This window comes from Aotus nancymaae, unplaced genomic scaffold (genome assembly GCF_030222135.1).
Source record: "Aotus nancymaae isolate 86718 unplaced genomic scaffold, 86718_ANA_hifiasm-v0.15.2.pri h1tg000072l, whole genome shotgun sequence".
In the NCBI taxonomy this organism is placed as follows: Eukaryota; Metazoa; Chordata; class Mammalia; order Primates; family Aotidae; genus Aotus; species Aotus nancymaae.
This window is the reverse complement of record NW_026988487.1, coordinates 16,157,379-16,178,889: the sequence shown is the minus strand read 5'-3', so window position 1 is coordinate 16,178,889 and position 21,511 is coordinate 16,157,379. Positions and strand designations below refer to the sequence as shown.

At 34.4% G+C, this 21,511-nt stretch overlaps 1 protein-coding gene across 3 annotated transcripts in view; it reads right to left on the bottom strand.

Annotated features, from left to right (window-relative positions):
• The window catches only part of NF1 (neurofibromin 1), a 309,766-nt gene that overhangs the window by 163,677 nt on the left and 124,578 nt on the right, over positions 1 to 21,511 (bottom strand). For 2 of the 3 annotated variants that reach the window (XM_064367666.1, XM_064367667.1), the window contains exons 9-13: positions 16,207 to 16,380; positions 15,647 to 15,769; positions 15,297 to 15,371; positions 10,189 to 10,320; positions 1,493 to 1,627 (exon numbers count right to left, since the gene is read on the bottom strand). In XM_064367666.1, coding sequence (XP_064223736.1) covers positions 1,493 to 1,627; positions 10,189 to 10,320; positions 15,297 to 15,371; positions 15,647 to 15,769; positions 16,207 to 16,380 — 639 coding nt within the window. Of the gene's footprint in view, positions 1 to 1,492; positions 1,628 to 10,188; positions 10,321 to 13,373; positions 13,404 to 15,296; positions 15,372 to 15,646; positions 15,770 to 16,206; positions 16,381 to 21,511 lie in introns of all 3 variants that reach the window. The other variant, XM_064367665.1, reaches the window with a different exon arrangement.

Below are 21,511 nucleotides of genomic sequence, written 5' to 3'. Positions count from 1 at the left end.
GACAGATTTTATGGAATTTTTTCATGCCAAAGGTCTGTTTATTCTAACTAGACTCTCAAATTTGAATGGGTTTTTCAGGGTTCAAAGTATCATAGGCCTTCTTTAGGGGTGACTGATCCTTTGGGAATGTTCTTTCCCTCTTCTCTCCTCTTCGCTCTCCAAGGAAAATTACTCGTAAATACAGATTTTTAAAAATTCAAGAGGTTTCACAGGACTCTTGGAACCATAGGCATGTAGTTATAAACTCCCTATATTACAGTAATTTGAAAAATATGCCATCAAAATTGAAAGCACTTTAATACTTTTTAAAAAGCCTGTTACTGAACAAAGCAATAAGAAACCTTGCTTGCTGTTGCTCTCCAGGGACTGATGAAATTCAACAAAGGTTAAACATGTCATCCTATGAAAGTCACAATATAGAACTACTACATTTGGGGCATTAATAATATTAACGCTAAATTGTATCTTATTAATAGCAGTAATAGCTAACATTTATTTAGTCCTTATTATGCACCAGGCATTGTTCCTAAGAGCATTGCATGTACTATTTCAATCTTCTTTATAATCTCTCTGAGATAGGAACGATTATTATCCCAATACTTCAGATGAGAAAGCTAAGGCATAGAAAGGTTAGTCACCCAAATCACATAACTAGTAAGTAGTCTGTCTCCAGCATCCATGCTGTTAATCACTTCACTATGACTCATCTTTATTATGTGCATTGTTTCTAATTACTCTGTGTAGCAGAGTGATGTTCTCAGGAATCTAATACTATCTGAGATAATAAGAGTAGTTACGACAATAACTGAGTACTAGCCAGGTACAATGGCTCATGCCTGTAATCCCAGCACTTGGGGAAGCCGAGGCTGGAGGACCGCTTGAGGCCAGGAGTTTGAGGTTGCAATAAGCCATCATGCACCACTGCACTGCAGCCTGGGAAGCAGAGCAAGACTCTGTCTCAAAATAATAATAATTTGAGTACTAACCACACCCATTTTCACCTCATTCTCTTTCCAATACAGTATTTGTAGGGAGAGCCAATGATAACAGAAAACTGATAACAGGAAGAAAGGGGGAAAGAAAAGCTAAATTGGCAACAGCAACTGGAGATTTTTTAAACCAATGGTGTAGATGTAGGCAGCACTGTGATTGATAGTGGCTTCTATCCCCCAAACTAGGATTATACCTGAATAATACATAACCTAGTAATAGGATGAGAACAGAGATCTCACCAAAGTATGTTAGTTTAATGATAGAAAAATTAAGAAAAAAGAGAAATGTTAGGAAAACATAAGGGCAATTAAGAATCTGATATAATTATGTTAGTATTCATTATACATTAGTTTCTTAGAGATGTAAGGTTTTCAGGTATGATAAGAAAGGATCAATAAGTAGTCTTGAGCTAAAAATTATCCTCAAGGTCTTGGCATTTCAGTTAAACCAAATTAAGTTAGTGTGATAATTTTGAGACACTTCATAAGAAAATACTTACACAAAGCAAGAGCTTTGGATCTGCATGAATAAGTTTCACCATGGACAAGAGAAGATACTTATAGCTTCTTGTCTCCAGGTCTGTAGGTTTTTCTTTAAATTTAAGGCTTGTTACTTTTTCTTTAAATGTAAGACTCTAAAAACGAAACAAAAACATGGTATCAGACATAAAATTCAGGACAATAGCTATCCAACCTTTTAAAAGAAATTTATTATTTAAAAACTTTCAAAAAAGATATTTTTTATGCTGCCAAATGTGTGGTATAAGTAGAAATAATAGTAAGCATAAGGTCAATATTATCAAGCTTAAAAAAAATTGAAAATTGTTTTGCATCATATTTTTTAATCAATCTAATAAAACAATGAAAATGTATTGCAATACTAAAAGCTTAGTAACAGGTTGTACAAAATCTCCTATGTAAAAAAACTATTTTCTAAAATGTAAAAACACAAGGAAAAAATATTTGGTCTATAGTTCTCACAAATATACACACTGGGTAATTCATTTAACAAACACTTATGCCCCACACATATACAAGTATTTCACAGACTCTACAACATTATCAATTGTAAGATGCATCATTTGATGTCCCAAAAGGAATGAAAAACCGCTGTCAATTGTAAGACACCATTTAACATTAAGATACACTCCAAATTTCAGAGAAGAATAAAAATAAGTGCTCCTTAGAAGTAATGAAATATGTTATACAGGCAATCTCTGTATTAACTAATTTAATTGTAAAATTTGCTTTTTCCTTCTATGGCATTCCATCTCTTTCAAGTTACAGAATGCAATGCATTTTGCCTGAAGAACATTCATAAAACAGAAACAACTCTGAGAAAGGTAAATTTATGGCAAATATGTTTCAATTACAGAGACGTATGATGAACTAAAATAAGTATAGATGTTTTTCAACCAAATATCCAACAATTATATTCTGGATCTAATATCACTTATTATTATAAAACATTTCCCTCCTTTTTTTCCTTTAAAAGAATGCAACACTATCTGATTTTGACATGAATGCCTTTATATAAACATATATATAAAATATAGAAATAGTAGACCGTATACCAACTGTGGATCCATAATACAAATGCCCAAGTAAACAGGCAGTCTTTCTAAATTAAAAACCATACATGCATATCTACAATACAAATGAGGTATCCTCAATGTTTAAGTGAGAGAAATGCATTTATTATTATACCCAAGAACACTGAAGGACTTTAGTCCTCAGAGGGGAAGAATAGAGATTTAATCTACACATTTATACTCAAGAATGTCACTACAGAAGAGAAACAGCAAAACTTACAAATAGTTTGCTTTTATATTTATAACTGCCCTCCAACCCCAAATGTTTAACCAAATGATTTAATAAATTCTGGTTTTACTATTTGCTCTCTTTAAACTGTATTTTTTCCTCTAAGTTGAGGTGTTTCACCTTAGATCAAGTTAAAACTTTGATTAAACAAATTTATTTAGTTAAGTGTAACTATCAAACAGCTCTTCCCTGATGCAGGCATTGTATAGGAACACAAGATGAGAGAACAATGAGCAGATACAAGAATTTTTCCTTATTTAAGAATCATTGCCAAAAAAAAGTAAATATAGTCATATGGCACAAACGACATTTCAGTCAATGATAGACAATATCATTATCTATCAGATATCAGAGTTGAAAAATTCCTATCACTTTGATACCAGTTACAAAAAAATAAAAATTCCTATCACTTAGTGACATAGTCATCATGATGTCCAAGTACAATGCATTACTTTTTGTTCGTAGTGATGGTGGTGTAAACAAACCTTCACTTCTAGTCATATAAAAAAAAGTATAGCACATACATTTATGTACAGTATATAATACTTGATAATGAAAATAAATGTTACTGATGTATGTATTTACTATAGTATACTTTTTTTTTTTTTTTTGAGATGGAGTCTCACTTTGTTGCCCAGGCTGGAGTGCAGTGGCGTGATCTCGGCTCACCATAACCTCTGCCTCCTGGGTTCAAGCAATTCTCCTGCCTCAGCCTCCTGAGTAGCTGGGATTACAAGTGCGCACCACCATGCCCAATTAATTGTTTTGTATTTTTAGTAGAGAAGGGGTTTCGCCATGTTGGCAAGGCTGGTCTCGAACTCCTGACCTCAGGTGATTCACTCTCCTCGGCCTCCTAAAGTGCTGGGATTACAGGTGTGAGCCACCAGGCTGCCTACTATTGTATACCTTTTATTGTTGTTTCAGAGTATACTCCTTCTTAAAGATAAAAAGATAACTATGAAACAGCCTCAGAAGGTCCTTCAGAAGGTATTCCAGAAGAAGGCACTGTTACCACAAGAGATGACAGCTCCACACGCTATTTCCTCTAAAAACCTTCCAATGGGACCAGATGTGGAGGTGGAAGACAGTAACACTGATGATCTTGACCCCATGTAGGCCTAGGCTAATGTGTATGTTTGTATCTCAGTTCTTAACAAGATTTTCAAAATTAAAATTAAAATAGAACATTTTTCAAATAGAAAAAAACTTACAGGATATAAAGAAAAGTATCTGCATACAGCTAGCTGTACAATGTGTTTTAAGTGTAATTACAAGAGTCAAAAAGTTAAAAAATTTAAAAGTTCATAAGTTTTAAAAGATACAGCAAAGTTAGCTATCAAAGAAACAAATATTTTTTATAAATTTGGTATAACTTAAGTGTACAGTGATTATAAAGTCTACAGTACAGATCCTGAGTATAAGAAAAAAGCAAAAAAGTATTAAAAGTAAATGAAATAAAAAAATTTTTAAGGCCGGGCGCGGTGGCTCAAGCCTGTAATCCCAGCACTTTGGGAGGCCGAGGCGGGTGGATCATGAGGTCAAGAGATCGAGACCATCCTGGTCAACATTGTGAAACCCCGTCTCTACTAATACAAAAAAATAGCTGGGCATGGTGGCGCGTGCCTGTAATCCCAGCTACTCAGGAAGCTGAGGCAGGAGAATTGCCTGAACCCAGGAGGCGGAGGTTGCGGTGAGCCGAGATCGCGCCATTGCACTCCAGCCTGGGTAACGAGAGCGAAACTCCGTCTCAAAAAAAAAAAAAAAAATTTTAAGTCTACAGTAGTGTACAGTAATGTCCTAGGCCTTACATTCCCTCAACACTCACTCAATGACTCACCCAGAGCAACTTCCAGTCCTGCAAACTCCATTCATGTTAATTGCCCTATACATTTTTTTTCTTGTATGCTGTATTGTTACTGCAACTTTTCTGTTTGAATAAACAAATACTTATCATTGTGCTACAACTGCCCATGGTATTCAGTACAGTAACATGCTATACATATTTGTAGCCTGGGAACAATAGACTAGACCAAATATCCTAGGTATGCTGAAGGCTATATAACCACCTAGGTTCATGTAAGTAGACTCTATGATGTTTGCACAATGACTGAATCACTAAGGATGCACTCATTTCTCAAGACATGTCCCTCTCATTAAGTGATGTATGACTATATTAATTATGTCACCTCTTAATCCCAGGTATCAGCATGTAAATTCTGTTTCAACATGCAGTCTAATATGAAATGCATGACTTCAGAAATTCCAATAAATTTAATTCATCTCAAATACCTTTTAATTTTAGTGGGTTATATAAAGTCAGGAACAACATGCTAAAGAAGAAATGTAAACAAATTTCTTAATTAGAAATGTAAGAAAAAATCATTCATTCATTAGTTGATCTTCAATATTGCAGGTATTAGTAGGAATACAAGCTGGTACATGTGATCTGGCCAAAGATGAAAGGTAGTCATGTCTGGGAAGAAATTCATGAACCAGAGTCTTCAGGTATCTATTAAAGGCCCAAACCATTTGTTAATTTAGACCATGTGACTGAATTACAGGCATGTAAGAAAGATCTGCTGAGCCAACATGCCATTTAAGATAAAAAATGTTGAGAAATAATACATATTTGTGAAAATTCATACATCTGTTATTGGCAGTTTTGAAATTTATGAAAGCAGGAGATGTTAGTTGTCAAACAGTAAAATTAGTTCTAAGACAAACATTTCAAATATTAAAAAGAACTACTACAAAAGTAGGGTGGAAGAGAAGCTACGGCTTGACATTCATATAAAAATAGCCAAAGAGCTTGAATAACTAAAAAGTCAATATAAAATAATACTATCTTAGATTATATTAATAGAAACAGGGTATACAAACACAACGGTTTAATACTAGCATCAGATCTTAACATGGCATTTTGATTTTAAAAATTTTTGTTAGGTTGGCCTTTGCAGAAGAGAAGCAAACCAGATCAAGGAGGGTTTTGGTTTTTTGTTTTTGTTTTTTTGAGACAGAGTCTTGCTCTGTTGCCTAGGCTGGAGTGCAGTGACATGATCTTGGCTCATTGCAACCTCCACCTCCCGGGTTCAAGGAATCCTGCCTCAGCCTCCTGAGTAGCTAGAACTACAGGCACCTGCCACCATGCCTGGCTAATTTTTTAGTATTTTTAGTGGAGATGGGGTTTCACCATGTTGGCCAGGGAAGTCTCAAACTCCTGGTTTCAAGTGATCTGCCCGCCCCGGCCTCCCAAAGTGCTGGTATTATAGGCGTGAGCCACTGTGCCTGGCCTGGAGGAGGGTTTTGAAACCAGATCAAGTAAGAAATTCATTCCTTCATTCCTTCTGCAAATATGTACTAAATGCCCAATATATACCAGGAATTGTTCAAAAGCTAGGGATTCAGTGTTGAATAAGCCAAAGCTCCTGCTTTCATCAAGCTAACTTACTAGTGAAGGACAACTAAAGAACCTGACAAGACACTGAACTGAATGTCAAGAAACCTCAGAACTAACTCTGGTTGATTATTCATTAACCATGTAACTATCTGTTATTAATATAACTTTATTTAAGCTTCAGTTTCCTTAGCTATAAAAACAGACCCAACAAACACATACACTGTTAAAGAGAGCTAAAAGAGGCTGGGTGCGGTGGCTCACGCCTATAAACCCAGCACTTTGGGAGATCAAGGCAGGTGAATCACTTGAGGTCACAGTTCAAGAGCAGTCTGCCCAGAATGGTGAAACCTTGTCACTACTAAAAATGCAAAATTAGCCAGGCATGATGGCGGGCACCTGTAATCCCCACTACTCGGGAGGCTAAGGTAGGAGAATCACTTGAACCTAGGAGGTGGAGGTTGGAGTGAGCCGAAATCGCATCACTGCACTCCAGCTTCGGTGACAGAGTAGAACTCTGTCTCAAGGGGGAAAAAAAGGAGCTAAAAGAATAAAATCTCTTCCAATGCCAAAACTATATAAAAATAAAAATAATTCTAGGAGTACAGAATATAATTCTGATTAAGGATTCTTAATCAAATACCTGCAGGGCTGCCTTGTGGAAGAATTGGAAGTATTCTATAGAACTCCAAAAGAAAGAGAATCAATGATGGTTGGAAGTGACAGAGACATGATTCTACCTTGGTTGCAAAAAAATTTTTCAAATAGCTCCTTCCAACAAGTAACTTGTCTCTCCAAAATACAAAGTGTTTGTAAAGCCTTGAAGCAGATATTATTTTACTTTCACTGTTTTGCAAATTGAACTCCTTGATTGCTACTTCTGAAGCAAGCTAATGGCTCAGGTTTATCAGAGTCCCAAATCATTTGAGGCAATACAAATGAGGCACAACCCACTGAACATATGCTGTAATACTGTGGTTCTCAACTGGGGGATGATTTTTGTCCCCCAGGGGACATCCGGAAATATTCAGAGGCATGTTTGGTTTTCATGACTGGAAGGGGTTAGGCAGTAAGGGGAATATTGGCATCTAGTGGGTAGAGGCCAGAGATGCTACTAAATACTCCAGAATGCACAGTACAGCCCCCTATAACAAAGTTATCCAGTCCAAAATGTTAATAGTGCCAACAGTGAGAAACTCTGGTGTTAGGTATTATCTGTAAACCATTTATTACATATTTGCTTGTGTTGCCAGACTCCATGCCACATGTAGTGAGTTCTTTACTTTTTTTTTTTTTTTTTTTTTGAGACAGACTCTCGCTTGTTGCCCAGACTGGAACAATGGCGCGATCTTGGCTCACTGCAACCTCTACCTCAGGGTTCAAGTGGTTCTCCTGCCTCAGCTTCCCAAGTAGCTGGGATTACAAGCACATACCACCATGCCTGGCTGATTTTTGTATTTTTAGTAGAGACGGGGTTTTGCCATGTTGGCCAGGCTGGTCTCGAACTCCTGACCTCAGGTGATCTAAATGTGTCCTTCCACAGTTAATAAATGTGTCTTTCCTGAAAACCAGTCAATTAAAGTAGACTTACTTTTTTTCCTTGAAAATATCAAGTTTATAGCCAAATGGCAACAGTTACATAAAATGAACAAATTACGTGGCAATTCCTCAAGAGATAATAATTTTCAAAGGCCTTGGAAATAAATGCCTCCCAAAGTGTTGGGATTATAGGCGTTAGCCACCATGCCCAGCATGAGTTCTTCATTAGGCATTTTCAAGCAAAAGTTACAAGCCGTTTTCTTGGAATCTCTGTGAGAGAAAGTGTTGTGTTTGTTTAGTTCATCATGCTTCTCTGGCATTAGCATTCCTGCCTGGCAAACAGAAGAAGGTCAATACTTCCATACTGGTTATCTGTTAACTAACTAAGTTTATGAGGGATGAGATTTATCCTAACAGCCATCCAAAATCTAAAATTTTTTTATTCTAAAAAATTGATTCATATTAAATTTGCTATTTATTATATCTCACAGAAGTATCAGCCCAGAAGTTGTCTTTTAGTCATTATGTACAAATATACATACATATAAAATTTCAAAAACATAAACAGCTTAAGAATGATTTTGAAAATTAAATGTATATTGACATTTTCAGAAAATAATTATAAATAAAAACTAAATTCTTACTATAGGGGCCCTTGGGCCAAAAGAGGAAACGCTCTCTAGTTATGGTTTCTTAAATAACGAGCAGTAAAATAATATGTAGCTCTAAGAATCAGCTTGTAACTAGGGCTAAGAAGTAAAATAACTTCTAAGTGTAAAGAATGTATTCAGATTACCAATCAAATTTTATCTTTGTTCAAAAGAATCATTTCATTTCATTTTCTTTTAGTCCTCATGTACAGAAAATTATGGGCAGCCGGTGAAGTAGATATTGAGGTTAAATAGGAAGTAAATATTAACCTCCCACCAAGCCCTATTTTTGGAGGCCATTAATTTTCTTCCAGTAAAGATAGTAAACTTAAAAAGTCAAATAAACTTCAATTTCCCAGAAGATCTCTGGAATAAACAGGTCAATAAACAACTTTTAAACAACTTATTTCAAGTAGTCTTTAAAGATTTTTAAAAATGTCTTGTTAAATAACATTTAAGTAGCTATTATTCATGCTTACCTCCAATTATACCTGTACTGAAAATTTTTTAAACTTAAAAGAAAAATGAAGTCCTTGGCATTACAAAAAGTCAATTAAAAGGTAAACTTGCATTTTAAAGTTTACTTAAGAAAACATCATTGCCATGATCTTTTGTCTGTATTTTTTAGGCTCAATAATCCCAAAATATATGGCATAAAAAACTTCTCCATTTGAACATTTAAGATAAACAATCCTCAGAAATAATTACTGACAACTGGATAAGAGTGAACCACAACTGTATAAAACCAAAATATTTCCTTGACCAAGGGGACTTGGAAAAAGAGAAGCATGCCAGGGAGGAAGCTGTTTAAATTATCTCCTAAAGTGAAATGACTAATTTACTAGATAAAACCAACAGGTGAAGACATGCTACATTTTCATTTGAAATGACAAGATGTGACTATAATAGTAACTATACACAGAAAAGTCAAAGAAACCAAAGACTTTTCTGAGGTAGTTACGATAGGTCATACTTACAGCCACAGAAGCCCACTGCCATGCAAAACAGTGACTGGTTGGCATCTGATCATGTGAGCGACAGCAGCCAATAAGAATAGAAAATAAGAAGCAGAAGACAAAGCACCACCAATCAATGTCAAGAGTTGCCATGTATAATACTCTTGCTACACATAAACATCAAGAATGACTTCCACAATCTTTTATAATTATCTTTTTAAATTGATTCCATAAGAGTTTTTATATTTCATATTAAGAGCAATAATCTGTGTGAATACCCAGTTTTAAGTCTTTTTTATTAGGTTTATAGTCAAATGTCAATATCAAAGTGCCTATCATTTTTAAAGGATCAAAGCATATTTACTGAAATATAAAATATTTGTATTTTAAATATGAAAGCTCCAAATTTTATTCATTTCCTAAGTGTAATAGTCAGGATCCAATGAGCTAAGATGTGCATTAGCAGGAACATTCACTCTAACCCAGGAGTCAGCTTCCCTTACTCATCCCCAAAAGGTGAGAAGCTAATCAAAATTTTTTCATTCAAAAGTTAAAGAGAAACAAGACTTTAAAAAGAGAAAAAAAGGGGGCATTCATTAAGCTTTCAGTGTTTTGTGAGAAAATTTAAGAAAAGTAAGTTTAACTCATGGAAACAGTGGAAAACAAACATTATTAACTAGTATTCAACAATACTGCTATTACAACATACCACAATATTTATAGGAAATGAAGGACCCATTCAATTCTCTAAAATAATCAAAGCAGCAGGAATGGGATAAAGACACTAAAAATGCAATAGAAAGGAGGTGAGATTCAAAATTCATGATTTATCTTACCGGTGCCATTCGTATTGCTGGGTGTGCTCCGCAACCTTGCACTGCTTTATGAAGTGTTTCACCAAACATATTTCGAAGTTCAACTGAGTGACAATACACAGCATCAATCTTAGGCCACCAATCCAATGCCGACTACAGAAAAACAAAGACCATAAGAAAGAAAAAGTACAAAATTACATGAGTTGTATGTTCTGGTTATCACCGTAGTTTTAAGTTTTATCCTTTTGTTGGGAACTTTCTAAGACCATGCAAACACACACCATGATTTCCAAAATCTTCAAACAACGTCTTTAATTCAAACACTAAATCATACATATTATATTATAAAACATAATAATGAGCATGAGACAAATTGCCCACTTCATGAGCATGTGCATATGAGACTATCTTTTCTCAATGATAAGCCAGTCAATTTGAAAAACAAAGTCTTCAGAGAGCTAATCTGTAGCCAATATTTTTCTTTTGTTTTTTTAAGCTTAATGTTTTACAATTTCTGAAACACATGCATACATGTCGTATGTTTTCCCGGGTAAGAATGGTATTATCAAAGCTTTAAAAGTGTTTAGTGGTTCAACACAGTATTGAAAGGATATGTGGAAAACCATTACTTATATGTTTACAGACAACAATGATAATTACAACATGAAATTAGTAAATGAAATAAAGCTATTATTAAGTAAACCTATAACCTTAAATTGATATGCAACGATGACATGATACACGGGAGACTAACAATCACCATAAACAAAGACAAACTGATCCTAGTGAAATTTTTTTTAATTACTTTATGTATTTTCTATTTCAATTTAACCTGTTTAGCTTTGATGTCTAGTTTTTAATGCCCAGTTTATTTGAAAGTGTATCTTTTAACTTTAAAATGAATGATCTGATATATTATTAAAAATGGCAATTATGAAAATCACTGTTCTATAAAGTCAATCATTTAATACAAAAATGACTAGATGAATTTTCACTACATATGAAGAATATGCATGAAATGACCTAAAATATAGGCTTCTAATTTATAATACTCCAGATGTTTATAAGAAATATCTGGAAGAATAATACACTCAAATTGTAGGTAAGAGAGATTTAATAACCTCACATCTCTTTCCCAGATTTTTTTTCTTATTCAAAACTAAGCTAAGTCTCAACATTTTAATTTCTTCACTTGAAATTCTCAGAATATTTTGAGTAGCATCAAGGTATATTACCTTAACCGAAACTGTGGATTACAAATCCTTTTCACTGGATAGTAAAATCTAAAACCAATTTATGCTACACATTTTGAATACTGAACTGGAGTTCCAATCAGGAAGGAGCCCCAAGCTCGGAGGGAAGAAACGCTTTTCTGGGACAGTATGGCTGTTTACACTTTTCCCTCAACTCCTACTTTATATAATCTAGTTCCTACAAATGATCAATTATGAGTCTGATAGTATAATGGATTCCTCCAACTCTCGGCAATTTTGACCATCTGACTTGCCCAAAGTAACCAATGCAACTTGATTTCCTTATACTTAAGTTATACAGCTTGTGTTAATCAGCCTAAAGTAACAAAAAGCTGAATAATAACACAGGACACTGAGTGAAGGGTCTTCCTCACCCAATACATCTCACAAGATCTTGTCAGAAACTGATAAACTAAGATAGGTATCCCATATAACATCCTATTCAAATTACTGTCATTTTTTATAGCTTTTGAAACTGTATTGTAGTATCAGGTGTACCATATAAAATAACCTTAGGCTTAAGATTTAGTAATTTTCATAGTTTTCATTTTTCATAATATATTCATTTCAAAATAAAAGATACATTTTCAAAATAAAATAAGCATGAAAAACTAAACATCATGTGGTTGGCAAAAAACTTTAGTATTTTGAGCAGTTACTAATGTGTCCTTCTTGAAAACTAGTCAATTAGACTTACTCTTTTTTTCCTTGAAAATAGCAAGTTTATAGCCAAATGGCAACAGTTACATAATATGAGCAAATTATGTGGCAACTCAAGAGATTTAAATAATTTTCAAATGCCTTGGAAATAATTCCTTTCAACTACAACCTCTCAGGAGAAAGAGATCATCTCATTTTTAGTATGTGATATTTATTCAAACTACAATAAATTTCCATAAGGAAAAACCAGAAATGAAGTACCACACCAGCTATAGCATGTACCAGTGTTGGCTAAGATAACTGGTTCATATGTTTGTATATTACTTATTAAATTTTCCAATTACATATCTAATTTAACCTAAAAGAAGGCTGTAACATAAATCTTACAACTATAATTCATCTCTTATGGCACATAATAAAGATGACAGTACAACTATTATTTTAGCAACTGCTAGAAACTTGCATTATAGTAAGATTCAAATAGAGGATATATTTTAAGATTTTCTAAGAAGAAATACTAGAATATTTTAGATCTAAATTCAGTACTTATGAACTGAGTATAACTCCAAATGCCTTACTACTTTTACATAAACCCTCAATACACATCAGCAAAACTTTTATCTTATTTGAGAATGTGATACTTTAAAAATGTGTGAACTGGCTAAAGAACCATAGGAGAAGAGAACTTATGAGGTACATTGAACCAAGAATCATTAGAAAAGAAATTTTACACTATGAACGAATTTGAGATCCTAAGTCCAAATATCTAAGAACAATTTCATGTGATTTTTCAAGACATAAAATATTTCCATAATAAATGTCTTCAATGAAACTCTAAAATAGTCAATCTCATAAATTTGCATTTTCACTTTATAAATAGTCCTTTTGAATCAAAAAATACTTCAGATTCAATAGTGATTAGCCTCAAACAACGGGGAAAATATCCTAACATGAAACAATTTACCACATGATCTATAATAATAAAGTATCACTACCCAAGGCATAATTTAAAAAGATACTTTTAACTAATATTTACGTTCCTTTTCAAGTTATTTCATTGAAAAGTTACTGATACTTAATATTTAAAAATTAGTCAATGTCATTTTTTTCTTTATAAAAACAGATTTTCATATGACTTGACCTCTGATACAGACACACTCCACCCTCCACGCATGCAGCGCTCATTAGAATAGAAGAGGATGCACAGCCACTTTCACCAAGTACACTGAGGCATGCATGAAGCACCACTCCAGGCATGCTTGGAACCCAGAAAGGAGCAGCTCAGCCACTTACAGCAGTGCCAAGTCCATGCTTGAAAGTGCTCTATATAGTCAATTGTAGACAAAAATATTTCAAAATTAAAGTAACTAGCCACAAAGTATCAAAAAAGTATATATTTGGGTTTATTATATACAAATTTTAAAGCATTTATGTAAAGCTATCCACTCTTTGAATACTTTAAGTATTATAAGCCACAGGGCAAAAAAAACAATGTCTTATTTCTGAATTACACATAAACTTGAGAGGGAAAATCATCTTTTTTTTTTCAAATGGCCTTGAAAGTAAACCTTGAAGGTACAATGCCCTGGCTCACTATCCTGACAAAAGTACAGTAATTTTTTTTTTAAGTTTTTAATACAAACATACGTTATTTACAATCTTCGTTAAACTTTCCCTTTTGGAACAAAGCATATTCAATGTTACTTCTACCTGCAATTTAACTCAGTGATACTCAACTAAGGGAGGAGGTATTGTTCCCTTAGGCCTGTTTAGTTATTCGTAATGACTAGGGATGGGGGAGATGCAGCACAACTGGCACTTAATGAGATGTTAAAGGTCCTGCAATGCCCAAGGCATCCTGCACAACAAAGGACTGTCCTCCCAAAATGCTCACTAAACACCTGCTGAGAAAAATTAAATGTGTCACCAAATAGCTTTATCAATAGTTAATTTTCTCCTGCAGGAATGGAGAGAATACGGGGCAACATTTATTTTAAATAAACACAACATCCAGGGCAAATGAGGGTGACGGGGTTATTTTCAACTCACCAAAGGCACAGTCTTAAAATGGAATTTGATTATAAACAGGACAAATATACCATGTTATCAACGATTAAAGCCCCTTTTAAGGAAGGAAAATGTTGACCAATTTACACACAAGTGTGAATATCTATCATTTGATAAAAATGGAACAATGGAAAATAACACCTGAGAACTTTCAAAATAGAATTTAAATTATTGGATTAAATTTAATCCAGAATTTTAAAAATCCACAGCCGAGGGGGGCGGATCATTTGACATCAGGAGTTCAAGACCAGCCTGGCCAACATGGTAAAACCCTGTCTCTACTAAAAATACAAAAATTAGCCAGACGTGGTGGCATAAGCCTGTAATCCCAGCAACTCAGGAGGCTGAGGCAAAAGAATCGCTTGAACCTGGGAGGTGAAAGTTGCAGCGAGCCGAGATCACACCACTGCACTCCAGCCTGGGCAACAGAGTGAGACTCTGTATTTAAAAAAAAAATTCACAGTCCAAATTTGATAAAGTTTTGCTGTCTTTCTATTTAATGTCTCCACATCAGAGCTGAAGGTATCCCAAGTACCTTTTAATTATTTCATTTATTTTGTCTGTTATGCTTTTATATCTTGTAGATACCTCTTTTAAAGTATATAACTATTTTATTTTAAGAAAAATGAAATTGTACACTATGAATGAATTAAAGATCAAAAGATTTTAAAGTACTATCAAATACAGTCCCACCATTTTGTCAATGTGCTATACTGGACTACAACATAAATACTATTACTTTTAACTTAAATGATAAGGTGGCAAGTCAATGTATTGAATGCTGTGAAAGGGCTAAGAATATTCAAATATTATGTTTGAAAAGCTTTAGGATGAAAATTTTAAATTATATTTTCAGTGGCATTTTTCTCAAGGGCTTCTGATCTGAATAAAAGATTTTAGATTTAATCTTTCCAAAGCATCTTATTAACTCCATCTTCCTTAATATGGTCCCTTGGGCCAAGACTTAATATGAAAAATACAAATATTTGTCAATTATCATATATAATCACCGTGGAACAATTTTTCTACTCCATACATCTAAATTCAGAACCTTTTTGAAAACCAAGAGTGCATTTCTTAAAAAGAAATAGGCAAAGAAAAGAAAGAAAAATTTTTTTTTAGTAATTGAGCAATACCTTTTGGACTTACATTGGTGATGATTCGATGGAGTGAATTTACCAGCACATAGTGAAATGTAGAAGGTGAATTCTGAGCCAGGCAGATCTATAGAAAAAGAAAAAAAAAAAAGCAGAGTATTTCCATGAGAAAAATATTCAGTAATACAAATGAACAGCAAGTAGAAATAACAAATAACAAAAAGAACAGCAAGTAGAAAGTTTTCAAAAACACTAAATTTTCAAGGTCTTGAAATGAACATTAATCCTATTATAATAGTGAGAAATACTGATAAAGGTGAACCTACTTATCTCTCTTGACTTTTCATTTATAAAAGATAATAGCATCAGTAAACATAGTTAGATAAAAACCAATGCTCTCACCTTAAAGTGTTGGTTGTTGTGAGGGCTTATACGAAAGCAAGAAACAAGGCAGTCAATCATTAGATCCACATCCGCAGGCTGACTGCCTCTTGAGAATGGCTTACTTGGATTAAAAAGCAGGTTCTATAAAAACCCCAACAGAAAACAAAAGCCTTTAAATACCCATGCAGTATTTCTTTTACTAATATGTAATAACATCAATACATTATCCACACAGATGGCAGCAAAATTCAGCTGCCAGAAAAAGCACAAAGCATCAATACTGTGATTCATCAGTCTAATAATTCTTCCTATACCATATATAGGTTCCTTTCAGGCCCTAATTGCCACATTATTTTAAACCCAAGTCCATATATTTATACTTATTTGAGAAAATGGTGTTTTCTTCATATTCGCAGTCCATTTAAGCTGATGAAAATTTAACAACAAAAGTAAGTCCTATGAACTCATTGAAGAATAATCAGAACTTTAATGTTAGCATATCTTTGACATAATACTTAAGCTGGAAAATTCATTTAATTTTCTTAAAGTTTGTAGTAGAGAAAGAATAAGCATGTTACCTTAAGATCAACCACCATGGACTGAACTAGTAGGAAAATGACAGAGTTATCTTCCCAATTGATGTAAGTACTTGCTTTACACAGTTTGACACAGGCAATTGCCGCACTTTCTGTCAGCTGCCTACTTCCTCCATGGCCAGCAAGAGCTTTTCGTAGACTGTCCAGAAACAACTTCTACAGAATTCAAATATAATGTTAATATATGAAGTTTCTTCTATTCCAGATTTACCTAATATGATAGCAAATTAACAGTCTCGAAAACTCATACTATAAAGAATGCATAATTTATATTTGTGGTTTTCAATTTCATAATTTAAGTATTGGTCATCATTTAAACGCTTCTCAAATAAAAACACCACACCTTTTTTCTACTTTCTTTATTGAATTATTAAAGGAATATAAAAAACAGTGCTTCCCAAACAAGGGAGCTGTTTTCTGAACTGTTTTTTTCATTTTGAGATGGAGTCTTCCTATGTTGCCCAGGCTGGAGTGCAGAGGCACAATCTCGGCTCATTGCAACCTCTGCCTGCTGGGGTCAATCCTCCTGCCTCAGCCTCCCAAGTAGCTGGGATTACAGGTACTCATCACCGTGCCTGGCTAATTTTTCTATTTTTAGTACAGATGGATTTTCGCCATGTTGGCCAGGCTGGTCTTAAACCCCTGGGCTCAAGTGATCTTCCGCCTCAGCCTCCCAAAGTGCTGGGATGACAGGCATGAGCCACCACGCCTAGCCTGCAACTTTGAATTCAGCTGGTCATCTCTTCTTTTTGATATTTAAAGTCTAAATATTACACTATCTTGGCTATGGTCTATGATAAACTATTCCATCCTTTTCTAACATTCCAGGCTATATTCAACCTTCAGTCTTTTAAATAAGAATATATCCAAGGCTGTTCTCTTGCTCTAAATTGGTTTCTCAAAAAAAAATTATCTACTATTGTGATGTCAACTCCTTTTTACAGTTCATTAACAAATTTCTTCCCTTGGCTTTTCTCCTAAATGAATATCTCACATCTCCACCTACATGTATGTTCAAATGTAACATGTCAAAAACTAAATTCACCTAATACCAGCATAATATATTCTTCTCAAGTGTACACAGAACATTCTCCAAAACAGACCATATGTTAGGCTACAAAGTAAGTCTTAATACATTTAAAGAAACTGAAATCAAAGTATGTTTTCTGATCATGATGGAAATGAAAAACCAGTAGATGAAAAACTAAAAACTTCTTGCAGTTCAGCAAAGAAACAAACGAAAGAAAAACTAAAAAATTCACAAATATGTGAAAATTTGTGAATTTTAACCAATAGATCAAAGAAAAAAAATCACAAAGTAAATTAGAAACCATCTTAAGACAAATGAAAATGAAAACACAAAATACTAAAACTTACAGAATACAGTGAATACAGGGCTAAAAGAAAAATGTATAGCTGTAAACACATTAAAAAATAAGAAAGTTCTCAACCCAATGACCTAACCATACACCTCAAAGAACTAGAAAAAGAGTAAACTACACCAAAGCTAGCAGAAGGAGAAAATAATAAAGATTAGAGTGAAGACAGAGAACAGAAAAACAATGGAGAAAAACCAGAAGCTGATTCTCTGAAAAAGTTGACAAAATCGACAAAACTCTAGGTAGATCAATTAACCAAAAAAAATAAGAGAGACACAGAGAGAACACCAAATTACGAAAGTCAGATATAAAAGTGGTGACATGGCCAGTCGTGTGGCTCAGGCCTGTAATCCCAGCACTTTGGAAGCTGAGGCAAGCGAATCATTTGAGGTTAGGAGTTCAAGACTAGCTTAGCCAACATGGTGAAATGCTCGTCTCTACTAAGAAGACAAAAATTGCATAGGCATGGTGGAGCATGCCTGTAGTCCCAGCTACTCAGGAGGCGGAGGTGCAGTGAGCCAAGCTCATGTCACTGCACTCCAGCCTGGGCGAAAGGGCAAGACTCCATTTCAAAAAAAAGAAAAGAAAGGGGAAGGGGAAGGAAAGAGAGAAAAGGAAAAAGGAAAGAAACAAAAGAAAGGAAATGAAAAGAAAGGAAAAGAAGAAAGAGGTGACACTACTGATTTCACAAAAATAAAAAAGGATTATGAGACAATACTATGTAAGACTGTATGCCAACAATTTGGATAACCTGGATAAAATGGACAAATTCCTACAAACACATACTCTACAAACATTGACTCATGAGGAAATAGAAAATCTAAATAGAACTATAACTAGTAAGGAGATCAAATCAGTAATCAAAAAGCTCCCAAAGAAAAGGCCAGGACCAGACAGCTTTCACTGGTTGATTCTACCCAACATTTAAAGAAGAATCCTTCTCAAACACTTCCAAAAAATTAAAGAGAAGGGAATGCTTCTCCTTATTAGTTATATGAGTCCAACATTACCCTGATACCAATGCCAGACAAAGATACTACAAGAAAACCACAGACCAATATGTCTTGGGAATATCAATGAAAAACTCAACAAAATCAGCAGCATATTAAAAGGATAATACACCATGTGAAACTTACTCCAGGAGCACAAGATGGTTTAAAAACAACAAAAAATCAATGTAATACACCACATTAATAGAATAAAGAAGGAACTCCACATGATCATCTGAATTGATGGAGAAAAACCACTTGACAAAGTTCAACACCTTTCATGATAAAAAACACTCAAGCTAGAAGTAGAAGGAAATTTCCTCAACATCATAAAGGCCATATATTAAAAACCAATAGCTAATGGCATACTCAATAGTGAAAGACTGAAAGTTTTTCCTCTAAGATCAGGTATAGGATGAGGATGCCCACTTTTTCTACTTCTACTTGACATAGTATTAGAAATTCTAGACAGAGCAATTAGGCAAGAAAAAGATGGAAAAGTCATCCAAATAGGACAGAAATAAGCAAAATTACGTCTACCCACAGATGATATATACGTAGAAATCCCTAAAGATGACACATACATACCAAAAACAAACTGTTAGAGCTAATAAATTCAGTCATAAAATACAAAATCAGCACACAAAAATCAGTTGGATTTCTATGCATTAGCAATGAAAAATACAAAAAGGAAATTAAGAAAGTAATTTCACTTATGATAGCATAAGTGGTAATAAAATATTAAATTAAAATAAAATATAAAATTTCAAATTAATAAAATATTTAGGATGAAGGAGGTGAAAAACATAAACAACAAAAAAACTATAAAACATTGCCAAAAGAAATTAAACAAAAATAAATGGAAAGATATCCCATGTTCCTAGATCGTTAAGGTAACAATATTACCCAAAGCAATACACAGATTCAGTGCAATCCCTATCAAAATCCCAATGGTATTTTTTGCAAAAAAAGAAAAACCCATCCTAAAATTCACATGGAATCTCAAAGAACCACATAATAGTCAAAACTATTTTGAAAAAGAATAAAGCTAGAGGACTCACACTTTCTTACTTGAAAACTTACTACAAAGCTACAGTAATCAAAACAATGTCGTACTAGCGTAAGCACAGTCACATAGACCAATGGAATAGACAGCATAGAAAGAAAACCTCACACATATGACCAAACAATTTTTGACAAAGGTACTAAGACCATTCAATGGAGAAAGGACAGTCTTTTCAACAAATAATGCGATGAAAACTGATTATCCATATGCAAAAGAACGAAGATAGACCCTTCTCTTACATCATATACAAAAATTAACTCAAAAGAGATCAAAGACCCAAACTTAACAGTAAAGCTATAAAATTGCTAGAAGAAAACATAGGAAAAAAACTATTTCCGACATTGGATTTGGCAATGATTTCTTGTATATGATACCAAAAAAGCACAGGCAACAAAAGAAAAAAAAGATAACGGGGCTTCATCAAAATAAAAACTTTTGTGTATCAAAGGACACTATCAAGAAGATGAAACAACGATCCACAGAGCAGGAGAAAATACTTTTGCTATTTTTTGTCTCTTTGATAGTAGCCATTTTAACTGGGGTGAGATGATACCTCACTATGGTTTTGATTTGCATTTCCCTGATGACTAATGATGTTGAGCTTTTTTAAAAAAATATGTATTTGTTGGTCATTTGTCTGTCTTCTTTTGAGAAATGTCTATTCAGGTCATCTGCCCATTTTTTAATTGGATTTTTTTTTCTTTTGCTGTTAAGATGTCAGAGTTCCTTATATATTCTGGATATTAATCCTCTGCTGGATACATAGTTTGCAAATATTTTCTCCCATTCTGTAGGTTGTCTTTTCACTCTGCCAATGGTTTACTTTGCATTAACATTAATTTTGTAAAGAAAAGTAACTTAAATTCTTGACAATATGGAATTTAAAACATGGTATAGTCAAGCTGGGTGTGGTGGTGCATGCTTCTGGTTGCAGCTGTGTGGAGACTGAGGTGGAAGAGGATTGCCTAAGCCCAGAAATTTGATATCAGCCTGGGCAACACAATAGCAAGACTTAATCTCTTTTTAAAAATGGAATATTCAATTTGGGGAACACCGCACAGCAGTTAAAGACAATGACCTGGCCAGGTGCGGTGGCTCATGCCTGTAATCCCAGCACTTTGGGAGGCCAAGGTGGGTGGATCACGAGGTAAAGAGATCGAGACCATCCTGGCCAACATGGTGAAACCCCGTCTCTACTAAAATTACAAAAAAAAAAAATTAGCCGGGTGTAGTGGCACGCGCCTGTGGTCCCAGCTACTTGGAAGGCTGAGGCGGAAGAATCACTTGAACCCAGGTGGCAGAGGTTTCAGTGAGCTGAGATTGTGCCACTGCACTCCAGCCTGGTGACAGAGCAAGACTCTCTCTCAAAAAAAAAAAAAAAAAATGACCTACGTGAACAATGGTTCTCAAACTTTAATGTGCATCACAATCACTTGAAGGACTTACTAAAAACAGCTGTCTCCAACCCCGAGGGCTTCTTATTCAGCAGGACTAGAGTAGGGACCTAAGAATTTACATTTCTCACAAGTTTCCAGGTGATGCTGATACTACTGGTCTGAAGACCACACTTTGAGAAACACTGAACTATATACCTATCTGTCTATCTCTCCATCCTCATAAAAGTATAAAAGCTAGACTGGAAGAATACACATCTAACCCTTTGCAGTGGCTGTCCCTGGGAAAGAAGAAAAAGAAATTAGTGGGATTTGTAATTAAGTGAGAATTTATTGAAGTATTACTTGTTCACAATTTTTAAAAGCCATATGAGGACTAAGCTCTGATTTTTTATCTTGCCCAAATTCCTACTTAAGGAATCTGAGGAGTCATGCCCTACGAACTGTAAATTCTCATCA